Below are 20,860 nucleotides of genomic sequence, written 5' to 3'. Positions count from 1 at the left end.
TCAGAAGAGGTTCGTCTTGAGCGTGGGGTTGGGTTTTCTGTGGAAGGAGGACAGGACACCGGCGAAGGGCCCGGTCATACTGTCCGCCGGCTGCCAGGCCTTCAGGATCTCCTGAGTCTGGGTGGAGGGCTGGGCCATGGCCGGGTTGGAGGGCCCCAGGCTGGGCCAGCTGGGGGGCTTCAGGCCCTGGAGCACCGGGGAGCTGGAGGGGTTCACGGCGTAGCCGCTGGGGGCGGGGCTGGGGCTCAGGCTGGCTGGGCTGCCCATGTTGCCGTTGTGCGAGCCGGGCAGGGAGGCAGTGCTGTCGGGCGTGGGGCTGCAGGTGGACTCTTTGGACTCGTCATCGTCCGAGGAGGAGCCTCGCGGCTCTCCGCTCTTCTTCCCGCCGGCGCCGCCGCTGTTGGCTCCGCCCCCGGCGCCGCCGCCGCCCGAACCGTTGGGACCAGACTTGGCATTGGCTGCCCGCTCCTCCACATGGAAAAAATAATCAACAAATTTAATAAAGAAATTAAATTCAAAATGACGATACAGTTATGTTGGAAATAAAATGATAGAAAGTGAGAGGGGTTTGGAGAGTGTGCAGAAAATATGGGTGGGGAGAATAATAATTTAGGGTGTGCCGAAGAAATAACATAATTATACTTTTATACACGCTACTTTATCATCTTGGCATACCTGCTTGCGGAACTTGGCCCGTCTGTTCTGAAACCACACCTGTGGAACACAGAGAGAGAGAGAGAGAGAGAGTGAGTATACTATACATATGTGGAGACACAACAGGGTCATTTAAAGCTTCAATCCTGTATTGGAATCAATTAAATACTACTTAATTTGAGTATGTCTCCCTGCTCTTCCACTGACACATTTTAGACCCTGGTGTCACTTGGGGGTCCTGAAGCAGTATCTCTGCTCGACCATGCAGGGATGCCCTCCCTCTTACAGTGGTATAGAAATTAGGAGACTGGGCTTTGAATCGTGGCCGGGGATAGTCCTACAATTTATGGATTTCAGCTTTGATTGGAATATTTCAACATGAAGCCCACTAGCCCAGTATATAAATTGATTGTGTTCATTGCACTCACACAGGGCTAAATTAATTAGTTGAAGACGAGGAGAAAAGATCGTTTAACTTGATGTTTCAACAAGATCCATTAAGGGCTGTAATTGAAACCAAACAGAGCATAGAATGGATATGAAAGAAAAGTAAACTTGATTTGCTCTCATATCGACACCAAACTGTCACTGTCTGGAATTAATCAAATATATTATTCTGCCTATGAAACATGTGGAGCAATTTCACACGATGTGATTATATGCACACACACTGTTTCTTCCAGGGGGATTTGGTGGAAAGTAACAAAGTGGATTTACTCAAGTACTGTACTTTACAATTTTGAGGTAGACCTACTATTACTTTACTTGAGTATTTCCATTTTTGTACAATACTTCTCCAGTACATCTCAGAGGCACATTATTTTACTTTTTACTCCACTACAATTACAATATTTGACAGCCTTATAGTTACTAGTTACATTGCAGATTTAAACAATACAATACAATACAATAATATGACCAATTGTATTATGAGTCACTTTTGGTAAAGCATTGAGCAGATTATTTCTACATTGTGGTATTGCTTTTACTTCAGTAAAATAATAATAATAATCTGAGTATCCAACCCGTACATTTAAGTAAAACCATCAGTGCTAACCTTAATCCCCAGCATCCGTATTGTGGGCAAATCTTTTGCAGAAAATAGCAGATCGACAAGCTGCACACATACACACACAATTGACTATTTTTCAGCAAAAGCTTTTGCCACAATAACAGAAAACTGAAAATACACCAGCATAGAGCCCTGAGGTTTGTCAGACTCAATTTAGATTGTATCCACTTTAACCACTGGTTTATACTTTGGCTATTCAAAAATAGCAGATATACAAGCTCATGAGCTGTATTTATTGATGTAGGCATAGGAGAGATAAACAGACAAAGTTGATCAAAATAACAATTCTTCTACATTCTCTAATTGTGTATGCTTATCTTAGGCCTACCGTAAGTATAATGCAGATGTTTATCAATAAGACAAATAACCATATAAGTCCATACTAATTATCTATAATGTATATAAATCATGGATAAGGGGTGAGGGCTGATAGGCCTTTTCGGGGAGGGGGGGGGTCAGTATGAATGATGGACTTAGATGGTTATTCGTCTCACTCAACTGCTCTCTTGAGAGCCGTAACCGTAAGGGTCAATTTGGTTTCATTTTAATTTACACTCAAGAGTTATAAGATAAGGGTCAATTTGGTTACGAACTCTCCATAGCTATAGCCAGTGGTGTGCACAGATAGACACTAGGGGCACCCCCTGCCCTTTTTGGCAATGTGCTCTTTAAAAAAAAAAAGAAAAAGGGGTGGGGGGGGGGGGGGGGGGTTTCTTAATTTGTAGTGTGGACCATGCGGTGACATTGATCAAATCTTGATAAAAAACGCTTCTACTATATTATTTAGGCCCCCACAATCTAAAGCTATGTTTCTATGCCAGTCGTTCTTCGATAAAAAATAAATAAATAGCAGACCTATAAAGCTCGTATAGCGCGCTATGAGCTTGTAGATCTGCTATTTTTCAATAGCTATAAAGCACCAAAATGGGATCCCGCCCCAAAAAGCGCTGCAAAAAGGTGCCCTTTTTTCACTTGAGCACCTGCCCCTCTAAATGTCACGCCACTGGCTATAACCTGCAGGGGACCACCCCGTCAAGGACCACTGGTGGTCCCGGCCCGGACCACTGCCGGGTATAGAGCCCTATTGTTCTCACCTGCACCCGGCCCGGACCACTGCCGGGTATAGAGCCCTATATTGTTCTCATCTGCACCCGGCCCGGACCACTGCCGGGTATAGAGCCCTATATTGTTCTCACCTGCACCCGGGCCTCCGTCAGGTCGATCTTGAGCGCCAGCTCCTCCCTGGTGTAGATGTCGGGGTAGTGCGTCTCCGCGAACACGCGCTCCAGCTCCTTGAGCTGCGAGCTGGTGAACGTGGTCCTGATGCGGCGCTGCTTGCGCTTCTCGTTCAGACCCGACGGGTCCGAGAAGAACTTGTACGGAACTGTGAGGGGGGAATGTAAAAAATATACGACGACTTTAAATAAACGCATTATTTTAGATGTATTTTAGAAATATGTAGTAAAGCCTTATATCATATAGGCCTCTATAATGGTATTTGGGTTAATTTGGTCCTTCATTATCTTGTATTTATTTAATCGAATTTCAGACAAACTAAAGCCGTAACATAGTAGTCTAACTATATTGCCTATATACTAATAATTTGGTGAGATTTGAGTGATTTGTATTTTAAAACTTTTTTTTTAATAGGCCTATATATGGGGGATGTTTTTGAAATGCATTATGTTTAATCCATATACAGCCTATTAGGAGTTTAAAACGACAAAAACACCAATACATTCAGAGCATGCGTGCTATAGAATCTCCATCTCCGGTGGACCGTGGACGTAATGGTGTTTCGATGAAAATAAAATAAAATAATAATTATTAATATATGTTTGTTGTGTATGTTTATGTTAGACATATAATTTCAATACTCTAAGGATCGTGTATAGGCCTATTTGTATCTTCAATTTGAATCCAGCATGGGGGGGAAATGAAAATAGCAGAAGCCAATGTGTTTTTAAATAAGAGACATTGTTTCTCTTCATGGAAAACGTGAAATGTATTTATTAAACGATTATACAAATGTATAGCTTCAAGTGTCAACCGTCAGTGCTTCATGTCTATTCTGTCATGGGTATAGACACTATATCAATCAACAGGTGTGCTTATATGCAAGATGATTAAACAGAGACATCCCTTTTTTAATTCATTGCAATTCGTGTTAAACTAATTTAAGGTTGGTTATTAGCCTATATTTAAATGTATGGAATGTGTTTAAATTGAGATTCCATTCATATAGAAACGCCAGTTCCACTGACTCTATATGCCTATATATATATATATATATATATATATATACTTCATCATTATTACTGCGTTTAAAATTTCAATCCTCAGACGGATAGCATGAGCATCGCTGCGATTTACTTGACAGTTGACAGCTAATTGAATTGAGCCATGAAGGATTATTCGCCCCTTTCGATAAATTCCGCAGTAATTTAATTTCCATCGACACTGACGCTAAAATGCATGTTATCACTAAATCATTTAGGCACATCGTTTGAATAATGGAACCCGCGAACCAAACATGTTGTACCAAAATATACAGAAAGCCTATATATATAGGCCTATAGGCTATTTTAAATAAAGAGTTATAGGCCTATATGGAATATGGTTGTTTTCGCATATAGGGAAGAGAGATGGAAAATGCATGAAAATGCAACTGACCTTCATGCTCGAAATAGCCTACAAGTTATTAAATAAAGCTAATGAAAAGACAAGACCAGAGAGCTAAACAAAAAAGAATGCATGTAATCAGAATATAAAGAAGAATAGCTGTCGAATGGAACAGAATTAGCCTTAATTGGATCAATCAAGACTATTCGTAGACGAAAGTAAAAGTTGAGTCTGCCCGGGACTCAAACTATAGTGAAAATAGCCGATCTACAAGCTCACAACGCGGCGCGAAGCCGCAATTTATGTGATTTCTTAGATTTTTCTTTGAATTCTTCATGGGGGGAGAAATAATTTAATTTGTTTTTAATTCACCGGGGGAAAAAAAGCTTTTTCTGGGAATGTTGTTTTGAAATAATAATATAGTAGACTATTGACCTGTGGAGTAGGGTGTCGGCTGGTGCTCTCGCAGGGCGCCCAGCGTGCAGCTGGCCGAGCTGAGAGGCGTGCATCCCGGGTTGGAGAAGGGCCCGGAGCGGATGGGGTTGTACTGGAACGAGCTGGCCTGGCTGCACGAGCTGAAGTCCGCATAGGCCGACGCTTCCATCGCCGCCATGCACGAGTCGTAGGAGTTCAGGTAGGAGTAATCCATCTTAAACATGTAGGCTATAGTATTGTGGAGAAACTGTAGGTTGAGTACAGTTCAAAAACACAAGCCGGTCGGTTCTTCTGATTATTTATCTCCAAGGAAGGAAGGGGACCGGTGGCTGTTGCGTCCCGTGCGTCTTTTGGAGACGGTCACAGTCAGAAGGTTCTTAATTCTCGCTTTCTTGAAAAATAAAAAATATCCCGATAATTCCCCCGTTTCTCGATCGTCCGATTGTTATTCTCTCGCCAGTTGTTGTTGTTTTTTTTTTGTAATTTTCCTCCCTTCCAGGTTCGATTCCCTCTTGAGTTGTGACTGTGTGTGTGTGAGTGTGTTGCTGCGTGGTTTGACAGCGCAGCGAGGCTCGCTGCATGTGTTTATAATCAACTTGGCGTAGCACGAGACAATGGCGAAGGCGGTGGTCTTGTTTCCATGACAATGCCTCGTCAGTCTATTGGTGGGAACCGAGCGTGAGCTGGCCCCTCCCACGGCCGCGCGCACCGCCCATGCGCTTCGGAGCCGCCAGGCAGCGCACGCATGCATGGTATAAGTACCGGACAGCAGTCAACTGTCAGTGGTGGAAAAAGTACTCACAAGTTTTACTTAAGTAAAAGTACCAATAGGCCTACTGCATAGAAATAGCCTATTATATATATATATATATATATATATATATATAGCCTACTGTAGGCCTAATCAGTTACAATCAAAAGTCCAGAGTTCAAAATGTACTTTGAGTAAAAGTAGGCTACAAAAGTTCACAATGCAAATGCCCGAAATTTGTATAGGGCTGTTGTGGTTAATTAATGTATGCGTTGTAATAATTATTAAAATACATACAAAGTATAGGCATAACTTGTAACTAAAGTTTCCAAATACGTGTAGTGAAGTATAGGTAGGCTATACAATAATTCTAGTCTGAGATGTGGTAGACTGGAAGTAGGCCTAAAAGTTGCCTATACTGAAAATTGGAAATAGACCTACCTCAAAACTGTGTTTACGTATAGACAGTACTTGAGTAAATGTATACTTATAGTTATACATTTACTCGTTATAGTTATAGTTAGTTATAGTTACACCACTGAGAAGTGAGATCTGTTCTGTTCTGGTCGGCAAGCGACATTAGCCGAAACGGAATTTATAGGCCAGTGGTTAAACATTTAAGGACCAATGAAATTGATATGTATTTTGGGCGGCTTGCTCTGAACTAGCTCTGCTCTGTGTTGTCTACTATTATGCTATACCTACAGCTGTCAACGCTTTGGCAATTTTGTATAATTGCTTTAGACCCCAAGCATGATGCCACAGCCAAAAAATAATCATATTTGATTTATGTCAGGAACATGGTGTATAGGACCCACAGCCATTACAAAATCATCACTATTTCACTTCGGTATTTCCCATTTGTATTATCACTCAATAAGTGATATTGAAAAAACAAATAAAAAACAAAACAGAATGGATTTTGATTTACGGTAGTTACTTTACATGGAGGCGTGCATTGGGAGCTATATAGTAGTTGAAAGGTCCTATAAAGTTATTATTGTAAGGCTAATTGATTCACAGTGCAGCACTGTAGCCCAATGTGTCGTGCTAATATTGTGCTGACGTGTTGATTCACTTAGTCAATTTCAATATATTTAATTATGGATTGTCAATATTGCGTTAATTGTTAAGAAGTGGTGCTATAGAGCTATATCTGAGAGTGTATACACATGGAACCAAATTGACCCTGTAGTAGGGTCCATTTGGTTTAATTTTACAACCAAATGACACCCTCAGCCTCAGAGTTAGGGTATATAAACTGGGTCCATTTGGAACCAACTCAAGGAACCCCGAGGGTCCCCGGACCCCACTTTGACAACCTAGAATCCTAGATGTAATATTTTGATTCGATTCGATCACTTTCAGGGACATCAGCATGTCATGTCGACCAGAGTGATGTGATGTATAGGATAGAACCATGAATCCATCCACCTCACACAACGAGACAGTCAACTATAGGACAGGATAACCTGCATAAACGCATTGACGCCTCATAAATTGGTTTAAACGTATTGTTCAGTGTCATGCAGTCATATCCCCACGGCCCACGCCACGCGGACCCCGAACAAGCACAGTAGAACACACACACACACACACACACACACACACACACACACACACACACACACACACACACACACACACACACACACACACACACACACACACACACACACACACACACACACACACACACACACACACACACACACACACTAGTTCCCCTAATTCGTTCCATTCCATTTGTATTTCCCTGAGGATTTTACTGTTTTAATACATTCCGACAAATATAGGTCTACAAGACTCGTGTAGCCGCGCGCATGTGTGCACGACACGTGCGTGTATGTGCGTGTGGGAGCGCACGTATACACGTGGGGCCGTGGACTTTCATCTTCGCTTGACCCCACACACACACACACCACACGCACGCACACGTCACGCGCGCGCACACACACCTTAATTGCGCATATAATATACCCATAACTGAATTGAACGATGTACAACTATTACTCATAGCTTGAAGTGTTTACTGTGTGCATGCTTCTGGTTCGATGGGGAGATCCATTAGAGAATATACAACATCCGCACTGTTGTTCTGACCCAGTCTTATCTACTGTATACAGTCAATATGCCCTCATGGTTGCAGCTGGCGCTGGACAGATAAAACCATACCGAGGAGGATACGGATACAAGGCCTCGATATGCAAATAAGCAATTGTGTCGTAAAATTAAGGTATAACTGTTTAAAATTCGACTTCAGATTTTCTCCAGGCCGGAGTCCGGGCCGACTTTACTATAGGTCTATGCTCAAAGCCTACGAAGTTTCGAATCTAAAGTTTATGATTGTAAATATAATTGACTGGTTCAAGTATTTTATCGAATCTGACATTTAGATATAGCCTACGTAAGATATACGCATAAGAAAATGTCAGACTCGATAAACGAAATGTCTGCTTCAAATCTGCATGAGCCTGTTTCTTTATCTGTGGTCATCTGGTCTATTTTATTTTTGATGAATCACTTGCAAAGTTGTTGTGTGTTTGGTCAGGTGAGTTTCATGTGGACCCTGGGCCTGCAGGCTTCACCTGCTTCACCTGCTTCACCTGATAGCACCGATTTCATATCTACATACAGCCAGAGGTGCAAATAGGCCCATTGCCTATACCGTTCCCATTTATGGGGTCATGTTCCATCCCTTAAATGATTAAATCAGAATCCTCTACTCAGTAGAGGACATGACCAACTCTACTCGCAGTATAGGCTAGAGTCTGCAAGCATGCGAGTATATATTGCACATATAGGCCATCTCCATTAAATCACAGTAACAAGTGGATATATTAACCCTCGAGCAGCAAAGGAAAGTGGCTATAGGGAGCTTGATATTCCACCGTCTTGCACAGTATAGGTTATATTTCAGTCAGTCAGAACCAAAAGCTCCCATGCAGGCGACACTCTCTGTTGTGTCACCCATGATGAGGAGGAGGCAGCTCCCGTCTGGCGGGTTCAGAGGTGAGTTTACCGACTTACCGAGAAACTTAAACAGTTTTCAAGTTAAACTCTGCAGCCCCGTCGACTGTTTCTTCTGCCTCCTCAAAAAAAAGAGCAACCACAATCATCTGAGTCTGCTCTCTAAACTTAATCCCTTCAAAGGGGAAGGCCCGTCCCTTTTCTCAACCCCCTCTAATCCGCCCCATAGGGCTCCCTCGCGGGGGGACTTCACCACTGAAGGGTTTAACTTTGGACTTTTTTAAATTCATGGGCGCTTTAACGGAAACAGTAGCTGGGATCCTTTACATTCATGGCGTCTGAGTCAACAGAAAGGAGGACAATGGCCACAAGAGGCTCCTCAAGTCAAGACCCCGCGGAGAGAGTGACACAACGAGGGATTAGCCTGGGTTAGGGTCGGGGCGGATTGGTACCTCACGCTACTGACGCTAAAAGGCCATTAATTAAATGGTTCATATATTATTTGTCCCATCCAGAGGGAAAGTAAATTGCCAAATCGCAATATAGCACCCCTTGACAAATATCTGTTAATTGAAATACATTCTTAATTGCGCTTTTCTTTTTAAGGCTTATTCACTTTTCACTTTCACAAATAATAATAATATGTGAAAGTAGCTATACGTTCTTCGGTAGCCGGTATAGGCCTATTGCTAGGCCTATTATATAGGTCTACATTCTACAATGATGTCCCCCATGACTGAATGAGTTAACTAAGTAGTGTATCCTGCCTGCTAATTAGCTATACGAATACGAATTAGTATGTTTATCTTGTATTATATGTTGTCTTGGCAAATTTGCATTTTTTTAAATATTTGCATTTCGCTGCTTGAAAACAATTAACCCATATAAGGGCCTATAGTATACTGAATATAGGCTAGACCTGATAGAGCTGATATGACGTTCTACAACTTTTCAAAAAGCATGATGTGGAGTGGACAATCATCAGTCATCACTATAGGGCGGCGTATTGTATTTAAACGAAAACTCTCTGGCGTGTGAGTTCTCTATGCACTGCACAACCACTTGATCGCTCTTTTGAGCGTTCTTTTTTTTTATAGAAGCGGGTGAGCATGTGATCATCTGCACGCAGAAATCTTAATTGAATCCCCAAGATTCGCCCTCCTCTCCTGCCGTCGTTCCTCTGATAGTAATTGTTTCCGATAGATGGTACTCTCCTCCTCCTCCTCCTCCTCCTCCCGTGTAGACATGACCAAAGAACCTGGCGTCTGTCTCTCTCAGTCTCTCTCTGGCGGTTCAGAACACGAGGAGGACCCGGTCTCACCAACCATGCAGCATGAGAGCTAGACAGGCTGGGGGAGGCATAATGTATCTAACGAAGCAACATGGCGCAGTTGTGTGTGTGTGTGTGTGTGTGTGTGTGTGTGTGTGTGTGTGTGTGTGTGTGTGTGTGTGAGAGAGAGAGAGAGAGAGAGAGAGAGAGAGAGAGGAGGGGTGAGCCGGTGAGGGATTAGTAAAAAATAGGATACAAATGTTTTGGTTGACAGAATAGCTCCACGGGAGACCCACCCGGCCGTCATGTGCCCCCCTGCCCCCCGTGGCACGCAGCGGTGCGGTGACCCGAAGGGGGGGGGGGGAAACACGAGTCAAACCGTCAATCAAACAGAAAACCTGGCCTATCCATCACGTTCTCCTGAATAGCACCGACATAAAGCAGGCCTATATACATCACAGACAACATGCGAGGGTAGTTAGAAACAGCTTTTTAACGGATGGGACGAGCCGTTCCGCCCGTTAAAAAAAGCCTGTTTCTATCATGTATGTGATGCTCAAAGCTGTCTCTATATCCATCCTGTATTCATGTCTGTCTGATGTGATGTGATGTAAGCCTGCTTTCTGTCCTTAACTAAACCACATTCTGGGGGAAACGTCGGCCCAACCCACGACAGCTAATAGAATAGGAAACAGATCCATCAAATGAGTGTTGTCTAGATTATTTCCCTTTAGAATGCTTAATTCACTCCATAATTCAAATGAATTGGCCCAAAACACGAGGAAATACAGTAGTCGTACAGATAAAGGGCGTATTTAATTGGATTTGGGAGAGTAACCTTATCAATGGGAAAACTAAACAATATGGCCCTCAAGCCGAACTGTGTGGTGGGGCGGGAGCTGTCCCTGGTTCTGAAATAAACCAACTCACAACTGGTGTGTGTGTGTGTGTGTGTGTGTGTGTGTGTGTGTGTGTGTGTGTGTGTGTGTGTGTGTGTGTGTGTGTGTGTGTGTGTGTGTGTGTGTGTGTGTGTGTGTGTGTGTGTGTGTGTGTGTGTGTGTGTGTGTGTGTGTGTGTGTGTGTGTGTGTGTGTGTGTGCGTGTGTGTGTGTAGGTTTTTATACATAAACCTCTCAGAAGAGTGTTTGGTGATAAACATCCAAGCTAATGTTTTAAGTTTAACGAATTAATCATTATAGGGTCTCAGGCCTATATGTTTGATCACATTTAGCTATAGTGTAGGTTTTTATCATGCTTTATATTAATTATGATATGCAAGGGCATTATTTGCAAGGGCATTATTTGTAACCGAAATATTCTCCTCTTTTAACGATTTTAGAAATTCTAGTGAGGCCTATTTAAATATAAAATGTGAGAATATTGGATAAAAGATTAAACCTATTTTTATATATATTATATAGGCTACATGAGAAACGAGATTTTCCCCCCCATTATAGTAGTTTATATAGGCTAACGGAAGAACCCATGCACTCACAGGCCTAAATTAGATGTAGTTAGGCCCTGGGTCTTCATGGGATTCATTTTAATCATGCGTTTAAGACAAACACTTCCCCTTTGCGTTTGACATTGTTTTATTATCGGTAACTATTATTAGACACTCGAATTAAGAGGACATTTTAGTGGAATTACTTTAGAGCAAAGGCGGTTTTCTTTATGAACGCGCGCACGCACGCACGCACGCACGCACGCACACACACACACACACACACACACACACACACACACACACACACACACACACACACACACACACACACACACACACACACACACACACACACACACGTTGCACACTCGGCTTCTTTTGTGATTGTTTTATTATGTTTGCCACCATGAAGCCCTTACAAATTTAAATTTAATTTAAATTAGGCCTTTACCATTCTACGCGGCTGGTATGAATAATTACTCTACAGCAGCATTATAACTTTCAGATATCAGAAAGATATCGACGCTATATAAACCGTCCCGACTCCCGAGCAGACAGTTTATAGGCCATATAGGCCATTATACTCTGTTTCTATACCTGTGACACAAAAATGTGTCATTTCATCACTTGTGCTAATATATTCTCTTCCCTGCAGGACGAGAGCGAGCTAAAAGAACTACACCGTTAACGTTTCTCCACCAACACAGCTTGGCGGCTCGGCGCGTGCATTTGATTTATCTGGTGATGGATGGATGGGAGGCGGTGGGCGCGACGCACGAGCCCGGGGTCCCATCGGTGCGCATTTCAATCGCGAATTACCTAAATGTACCGTGACGCTGCGCCTCCAGGCGATGGCTCGCGTCTAACCCGGTTAGAGCCGCCAGGACGCGACTGCATCTGACACGAAAAAACACCAGTAACCACGAGACATTAACCTGTGTTTAGTTGAAAGTGATCAGGAAAACCTGCGTGTTTGAGCCCTTTTAACCACTATTATGGACATGCCCATATAGCCTATATACAGAAGGAAATGTTTATAAAATAGCTCGGCACTGATTTGTTATTGGATAAAAGTTAAGTTAAATTGTGATGATAGGCTATGTGATGATATGAGACGAACGATAATGGAAGTTACTTTGGCTGAAATGCAATTGTTCAGTGATCATTATGCTCATAGCCTAATAGTATAAGCCTATATGGTTGTTTGCTAAACTGCCCCGTGACATTTCTAATTGGCCTAATTGCTTGGACTGTATAGTGTAGGCCTATCTAACCCCAAAGAAATAGGAAATGCATGATGCTATGGGCCTATAGCATCATGCAGCCCAGTTGTCCACATTGTGGAATCCATAAACCTCCAAACCATGATGCAAAGCTATTGTTTTAATATGCTGTGCACATCAGTACACAATGCACTACCACACCAGATTATCCTAATGGATGCAGGCATGTTGCTTACACACAAAACATAAAAATAAAACATGCTTTTTGGATAAAAACCAGGTCCCGAAAATACACACACACACACACACACACACACACACACACACACACACACACACACACACACACACACACACACACACACACACACACACACACACACACACACACGCGCACACGCACGCACCCGCGCGTGCTCATGCGTTCGCGCACCACAGCTGGAGTGGAGAAGGCAAGGCAGCAATAAGGGGGGGGGGGGGGGGGGGGGTCGCGCGCGCGCATGGAGAGCTTCTTCTCCAAACACGCTAATTAGATCTGGAGCTCTGGCCCCGCGCTCTGAAAGCAGGCCCAGCGGCAGGGGCGCGCGGAGCTGTGGAAAGTTAATTGAATTAAATTCCCCCTAAACTAATTAGCCTGCAATCTGCCACGCGAGCTGTCCCTGAGCAAGGTTCGAATTAGGCAGAATGGATTTGTTCCTTTTCTTTAAAAGAATACACGGCACAGGCTGGTGTGTGTGTGTGTGTGTGTGTGTGTTTCCATGTTCTCCCCCCTTTCGGTTTGCAGGTCCTTTTATTTCGCTTTTATGCTAATGAGTCTCGCTCCCCGGGGGGACTGTCTGTCTGTCGCGCGCAAGCCAAGCCTTGCGGTTATACAGTGCGTGGTGCAGGTGCGTCATCACCCCTCCCATCCCAAATATTACACAGCAAACCTAAAGCAGTGTGTAACTGTAACACACTGCTTTAGGTTTGCTGTGAACACATACTGTGTGTTCATTTTAAAAGACCCCCATTTCTGTATGCTTTTATAGGCCATGGTCCCCCATCACTCTGAGAGTTGTTTCCATTTGTACAGTTATAGCCTATATACAGACCTGTAAGGGAATACATTTTTGAGGGTCTTGGGTAATATTGACCACTGAGAGCAAAGGTCCGTTTCTCAGTGGATTTATCATCTATGAAGGAATAAAAAACTAATTGAGCCCCCATGCCCCTTGCAATAATGTCCTGGACCTGGTGAGAGCAGGAGTGGACCTTGTGAGACAAGGGGCCTGGACAGGAGTCAACCCACAGAGCCTGTAGTCCTTCCACATGCCAGATTGATCTACCTCCCAGTCCCGGCAGAGTAGTTCCGTATTGTGTGGCCCTGGTCTTTCCCTAATGGGACTGATCGAGGGTAGCTACTGCCTGGGACGTAAGTCGGGACTTAGCTACTGCCTGGGACGTAAGTCGGGACTTGATCATCCCGGCTGGGTCACCTGAGTGAGGGGTATGATGTTGCGATGACCTTGGGATACATCACTGAGGATACATCCCAGGTTTTTTTTCGTTCTAATGTTGTTTCAAAAGGAAAAGTTGTCTCTCTCACACCAGTGCCAGTGATCGTCATTCACTGTGTCAATGTTGGCTAACCCTGCCATAGGGGACACAACACCGGGATAACATGCAAACTGCAGACAAGGCTCTTTTGCCAACCCCACATGGTATGGGAACACACCCCCATTCAGTGCCCCCAGTGGGATTTGAACCCAGGACCTTCTAGCTGTGAGGTGACAGCGCTACCGACTGCACCACCATGCCCCCATTGCAGCCAAGTCTATGGACTTTTCATGTTTGTTTAGAGCACTTTAAACAAACATTACCAGGCGCCCCTCACTTCACACGAGTGTGAGTTTTGTAAATGTAAACCAGGCCAGTGGCCTTAAATTGTGTTTAGAGTGTTCGCTTTGAGATTGGGAGATCGGGGTTCAATTCCCGTCCTGCCCCGGATCATACCAAAGACAAAACAATTGGGACACAACCCCTGCTGGACACTATAAGTCCAGCGATATACTTGCATCATGTCCAGAGGGTGAACTTGTACATTATGTCTGGGGCATGTACATGTATTGGGTCAATTTGATTCCTATCAAGTTATCAATATAGTATAGTATAGTTATCAATAATATAGCAAATGGACCATTGGCAACAATACAGTAATTCTCTGAGTCACTTACAAACGCTTCTCTATTTAGCCCCCACACGCACGCACGCACGCTTGTGTTAAAAGGGTTATCTCGTCACAAACAACATCACATTTATCTGAGATACACAATCAAAATTAACAGATTAAAGCTACACTTGCATAGTATGCATACAGAGATAGACAAATAGAAAAAAAAGACAAATTATATCTAATTCAAAGTTGCACGCACGCACGCACGCACGCACGCACGCACGCACGCACGCACGCACGCACGCACGCACGCACGCACACACACACACACACACACACACACACACACACACACACACACACACACACACACACACACACACACACACACACACACACACACACACACACACACACACACACACACACACACACAGTAGTGTATAAGCAAAGGCCTATAGGGTAATAGACTCCTGACAAGCAGGACCACATCACCCCAACTGGCATCCCTTCATTGGTCGGACACAGAGCAGATTTTAGTTGTATTATTTGTTTATAAAGCCCTGAATGGATGGATGGCACCACCTTACATCTCTGAGCTGCCATGTGCTCCCTCGACACCTCCTGACGTCCATGAGGTCAGTTAACCACTTTAACCCGATCTACATATAGGTTATTTAAAAATATATGATTATTGTGAGCTTGTAGATTAGCTATTTTCAAAATAATCTTAAAAAAACCATCCAAAACATTGTAACAACAACACAAATCTTGTATGGAGGCCTGTGGCAAAACATATTTTCTGAGTACATATTAATTTGACAATAACTTAAATTTACTGACCAGATGCTTCATACGGTCCCGCGAACCCAGCTGAACCAAAAAGGTGTTACCTGTTACTGTGAGGTCTGCCCCGCCCTCTCCTCTGGACACTTTTACATCCAGACTCAAAAACACACCTGTTCTCCCTGACCTTTGAACCTGTTTAAACCCTTCATACCATGTACGCCACATTTACCTTCTGTTCTGTTACCAAGTTCTGCTGTTTGTGTTTTGGTTACATTTTATGCAGTGTTAACTCTCGTGTTTTAACCTGTTGTCTGCCATACCGGTAATTGTTTTGCTGGACGGCACTTAACACTGATTGTTTTTTACCCTTGTGCAGTTCCAACAGTATACTCCCCATGGCCTTCACTATAAACCTCTAAAATAAAGCAGCTATGCTTAATTGAATTGTAACCCCCGAATAACCAACCTGGTATTCAATTTTAAAAGGTCGCAAATCGATGCCCAGGAGGTGTGGTTGTTTTTGGCTCCAGGGAGAGTTGTGTAATGTTGACCCCTGTGCAGACTGCAGTCCAACAGGCCTGCTTATCGGCCTGGATCTAAATAAACATGCTACGCACTGTGGACGCACGCAGCCTGGATCTGAATAAACATGCTACGCACTGTGGATGCACGCAGCCACAGTAAGACTGCTATTAAAGGATTCCATACAACATGTGTGACATTATCCAGTAGAGAGAGTTATGGATCACTATCTCTCAGATACATTGCTGCTGATAGGCCTGGTGTTGGCTCTGCTCTGGGTGCTTGCTGTGAAGAAGCGTAAACAGTGCCGCCTGCCTCCTGGACCCAGGGCGCTTCCTCTCGTTGGGAACCTCCACCAGCTGGACAAACGGGCCCCGTGTAACAGCCTGGCCGAGCTCAGTGAGACCTACGGGCCGGTGATGACGGTGTACCTGGGCCCCCAGCGGGCCGTGTTCCTGGTGGGATACGACGCAGTGAAGGAGGCCCTGGTGGAGCAGGCCGACGACTTCGCAGGCCGGTTTGCGCCGCCCTTCTTCCTCAGAGTCACCCGGGGATATGGTATAATCACCAGCAACGGAGATCGCCACCTTCAGCTCCGCCTCTTCACCCTCAGCACGCTCAAAGACTTTGGGATGGGTCGGAAAGGCATGGAGCAGTGGATCCAGGAGGAGGACCGACACCTCGCGGCACGCATAGAGGACACTGAAGGCGCGCCCTTTGACCCCACGTTATTGCTGGGCTGCGCGGTGTCCAACGTGATCTGCCGTCTGGTGTTCGGCCAGCGCTTCGCCTACGACGACGCTCGCATCCTCCGCCTGCTGACCATCGTCAATGACACCATCAACTTCTTCAGCAGCCCCCTGGCACAGCTGTACAACGTCTTTCCGTGGTTCATGGAACGCGTGCCGGGCCGACACCACGATTGTATCGCCGGCATCGAAGAGCTGAAAGAGTTCATCGTCGAGAGGATTAAAGACCACAAGGAGACAATGGATCCAGACTCGCCTCGCGATTACATCGACTGCTTCCTCCACAGGGTCAACCAGGAGAAGGAGCTCCGCATGTCAGAGTTCCACGACGACAACTTGGTGGCTACTGTGTTGAATCTGTTCCAGGCGGGAGCAGAGGCCACGGGCTCAACGCTCCGGTTCACGCTCAACGTGCTCATCAAGTACCCCGACATACAGGAGCGAATGCAGCAGGAGATCGATGACGTGATCGGACGAGGGAGGTGCCCAAATATGGGGGACAGGAAGTCCCTCCCCTTCACGAACTCAGTGATTCATGAGACCCAGCGGTTCCTGGATATCGTTCCCATGAACATTCCTCACTACGCGCTACGAGACGTCTCCTTCAGGGGCTACAGCATCCCCAAGGGAACGCTGATCATCCCCATGTTGCACTCAGTCCTGAGAGACAAAGGCCAGTGGGCCACGCCGTGGTCCTTCAACCCACAGCACTTCCTGGACCACGACAGCACCTTTAAGAAGAACCCCGCCTTCCTGCCCTTCTCCGCAGGGAAGAGGGAGTGTGTCGGACAGTCTCTGGCGCGCACGATGCTGTTCCTGTTCATCGCGTCGTTACTGCAGCGCTTCAGCTTCTCCTGCAGCGCTGGTCCAGACTCCATCGACCTCAGCCCGGAGTTCAGCAGCTTCGCTAACGTGCCCCGCAAGTACCACGTCATCGCCACGCCCCGGTGAGCGCACCGCTAACGTGCCCCGCAAGTACCACGTCATCGCCACGCCCTGGTGAGCGCAACGCTAACGTGCCCCGCAAGTACGGCGTCACGTCACGCCCCGGTGAGCGCAACGCTAACGTGCCCCGCAAGTACCACGCCATCGCCACGCCCCGGTGAGCGCAACGCTAACGTGCCCCGCAAGTACGGCGTCACGTCACGCCCCGGTGAGCGCAACGCTAACGTGCCCCGCAAGTACCACGTCATCGCCACACCCCGGTGAGCGCAACGCTAACGTGCCCCGCAAGTACCACGTCACGTCACTCACTCACAACACGATCAGCTAATCTCCGGCACCGTTGGCCCGGTCGCTGCCAAACTGTGTGCCCATTCCGAGCCTAAATTCAGTTGAAAGTCAGATGGACCCTCATCCAGGTGATTGACTGCATGCACAAACCAGGGCCTTTTCACCATGTTGTCATAGTGCTTGGTGATTGGGAACAATCTGTACAGATGAAACCCAAATTTGTATATGAAACAAATTATGTTGCACACAAATGTTGCTTTTGCTGTCGTCTCACGTTACAAGACTGTTGCCTCTTGCAATTTCCAAATGCTTTCATCATACAGTCTGGAGCAACGAAGTCAAATATAAAGTAAAATATAAAGCGGAAGTGGAGACTCCTCCCCACTTCTGTTTCGTCTTTACAGATTTATCCAAATATAAATAGAAATCATCTAAGCATATATAGCTTGCTGCTTAGCAGAATAGTGTTGTAGTATACAACATGCTGTGTACTTGTACAATGTACTTGTACGTGAATATACAATGTACTTGATATGTATTGTGTATTGCCTGGAGAGTAACAGACTGACTTTCTTGTTAGCCACTGGAGACATCTCAGAGAGCAAGGTCAACTTGCTGTAGCCGATTGTTATTGTTATGTCTCAGTGGCACGTCATGAGGACATGTGGATCCAGAGCTATATATGTGCTGTATTAATCTCTCTCTCTCTCTCATTAGCAGGCAACAGTACAGCACTATCTCTCTCTCTGTTTCTGGCACAACAGCGCCACAACAGCGCCCCTACTGGTACTAATAGTCATACTCGTGCTCATTAACGACACATAGGTGAACAACACGGACATTGCTGTTCCTTGGAGTGGTTGCACCACTCAAAAAAATAAGCTCTAAAGATATTTTTAAATATATTTTCTAATAGAGAGAAGACTTCCGCACACCCGGCAGGCAATTTGGAGCAGGTGCGATGATGACAAAGAGTATACAATGTGGAAGAAGTAGAATATGTAGACTTTTTCATTAAACCTTTTGTTCATAAACTGCCTTCCTATATAAGGGATTCTACTGACTTTATTAATAAGATTTCTGATATTTCCGATCTACCTGAGGAGACATGGTTACTGACTTTAGATGTCACTAGCCTATATACAAGTAAGACGCGCAAACGCGTGAAGCGAACGCAGCTCGTGTGTGTGTGGTTGTGTGTGTGTGTGCTACAGCTGCGCCCTGTGTGTGTGTGTGTGTGTGTGTGTGTGTGTGCGTGCGTGCGTGCGTGCCACAGCTGCGCCCTCTGGTGGCGGGCCGGTGGTGTAACAGCGTGACACCACACAGCGTGACACACACACACACACACAGACACTCAGCCCCTGCTGTCATAGTAAGTGGCTCACTGCGTTCGCAACTAACATAGCACATGATGCTGGTCTTGATGCTCTTACATACTATTTAGCCAGTCGAGACAACACAAGCATACCACCAAATCAATTTATCATTGATCTAGCCTCCTATGTGTTGAAATACAACTATTTTTGTTTTGACAATGATTTTCATTTACAAGTATCTGGTACATCCATGGGTTCCATCTTTGCGCCCAATTTTGCCAATCTGTTCATGGGACATTTCGAAGAGAAATATGTCTACAACTCTGGAAAAAAAACATGTACAAACAAAACATTATTAAATGGTATAGATACATTGATGATATATGCTGTGTCTTTAAAGTTGGCTTAGATGAAGTTCAACATTTTTTGACATTATTGAATGGCTTTGACTCTAATCTCAAATTCACTATGGAATGTAGCCAATCAAGAGTACACTTCCTAGATATGTGGATAGTAGTAGTGAATGAAGGTAACCTGTCTACAACCCTCTATCAGAAAGAAACAGATCGTAATACTTTATTATTGGCCACCAGTAACCACCCCCCCGCTCTCATTAAGTCTTTACCCACACTGCAAAAAAAAAAGATCTTAGCAAGAATTGCCAACTTATATCTAGCCATACTAGATTATTGATCTTGTTTTAATAATGATATACTAAACAAGAGAAAAATGTATAAGATGACTAATATTGTTTTTAGATTATATTTATTTTTTCTCTTACTAAGTTATTAAATCTTCAATCAAATAATTGTACATGTACATCAAGCTAAAATTACTATCTGAGACAAGATTGCAGCCACAGTGTGACTTTTAAGACAATTTGTAGTAGTAAGTACTTATTTTAAGACTACCAAATAACTGCTTTCATATTACATATTGAAATGTTTCCAAACACATTTAAGGCCTTTTCAGAAGGGCAGCGACTGACGTGCCTAGTGATACATTTTCAATGAGAGGCACAGCCCTGTGAAATTGTCACATTCATGCTCATTTCGTGCACACGCCTGCATAGACCGGCCTGGATTGTGTTGAGCTTTATTTTTATTTTGATGCTACGCGTCCCTTGCCCCTCATGAGCAGACTTGAATTGATCCAGGTGACAACGCCTGCATCACACGCTCCCCCTCTGAAAGGACCTTTATTCATATGTAATTCAGTGCCGATTGGCTTTCAAAGTGCAAGATCAGAGTGGAATAAAGAATAGCAAATTGAAATCATCCCATAACAGGAAAGTTTATCTAAATATAACATGTCAGTGGATCTCAATGTGGGGTTCGGGACCCCCTAGGGGTCCTTAAGGTTCCAGTTGGTCAAAATGAGTTACTGGTATTATAGGCTACAATTTAAATAATTTTAACCACTTAAACCCCAGGTAGGCTAGGTTCTTTTTTGGGTTATTTGTGCAAACCAAGAGGGTCCACATATTTTCATCTACCCAACCCAAGGGTTATAAAATACGGGGTTATTTTTGGTTATTTTTGTACCCAACATTTTTACCCAATCATTTTTTATTCATTCATTGATTGATTGACTGATTAAATACTTCATAAGAATGTAAAATATTAAAATTGACAGTAACCAGGATAATAGCAATTG

At 44.4% G+C, this 20,860-nt stretch overlaps 2 protein-coding genes across 2 annotated transcripts; one reads left to right on the top strand and one right to left on the bottom strand.

Annotated features, from left to right (window-relative positions):
* phox2a (paired like homeobox 2A) lies at window positions 1-5,006 on the bottom strand (the record flags this gene model as incomplete). Its single annotated transcript, XM_083772765.1, has 4 exons — window positions 1-468; window positions 676-714; window positions 2,923-3,110; window positions 4,784-5,006. 4 exons carry the CDS (start codon window positions 5,004-5,006, stop codon window positions 1-3), a joined length of 918 nt encoding a protein of 305 aa, XP_083628891.1.
* Window positions 5,007-16,124: 11,118 nt separating this feature from the next.
* On the top strand, window positions 16,125-17,606 carry LOC310865114 (cytochrome P450 2F3-like; the record flags this gene model as incomplete). The annotated part of the gene is made up of 1 exon (XM_083774118.1): window positions 16,125-17,606. The coding sequence occupies one exon, from the start codon at window positions 16,125-16,127 to the stop codon at window positions 17,604-17,606; it is 1,482 nt and encodes a 493-aa protein (XP_083630244.1).
* Between the last annotated feature and the right edge of the window lie 3,254 nt (window positions 17,607-20,860).

This window comes from Protomyctophum parallelum (genome assembly GCF_964188405.1).
Source record: "Protomyctophum parallelum genome assembly, chromosome: 9".
NCBI classification, from domain to species: domain Eukaryota; kingdom Metazoa; phylum Chordata; class Actinopteri; order Myctophiformes; family Myctophidae; genus Protomyctophum; species Protomyctophum parallelum.
This window is presented reverse-complemented; position numbering and strand designations above follow the sequence as displayed.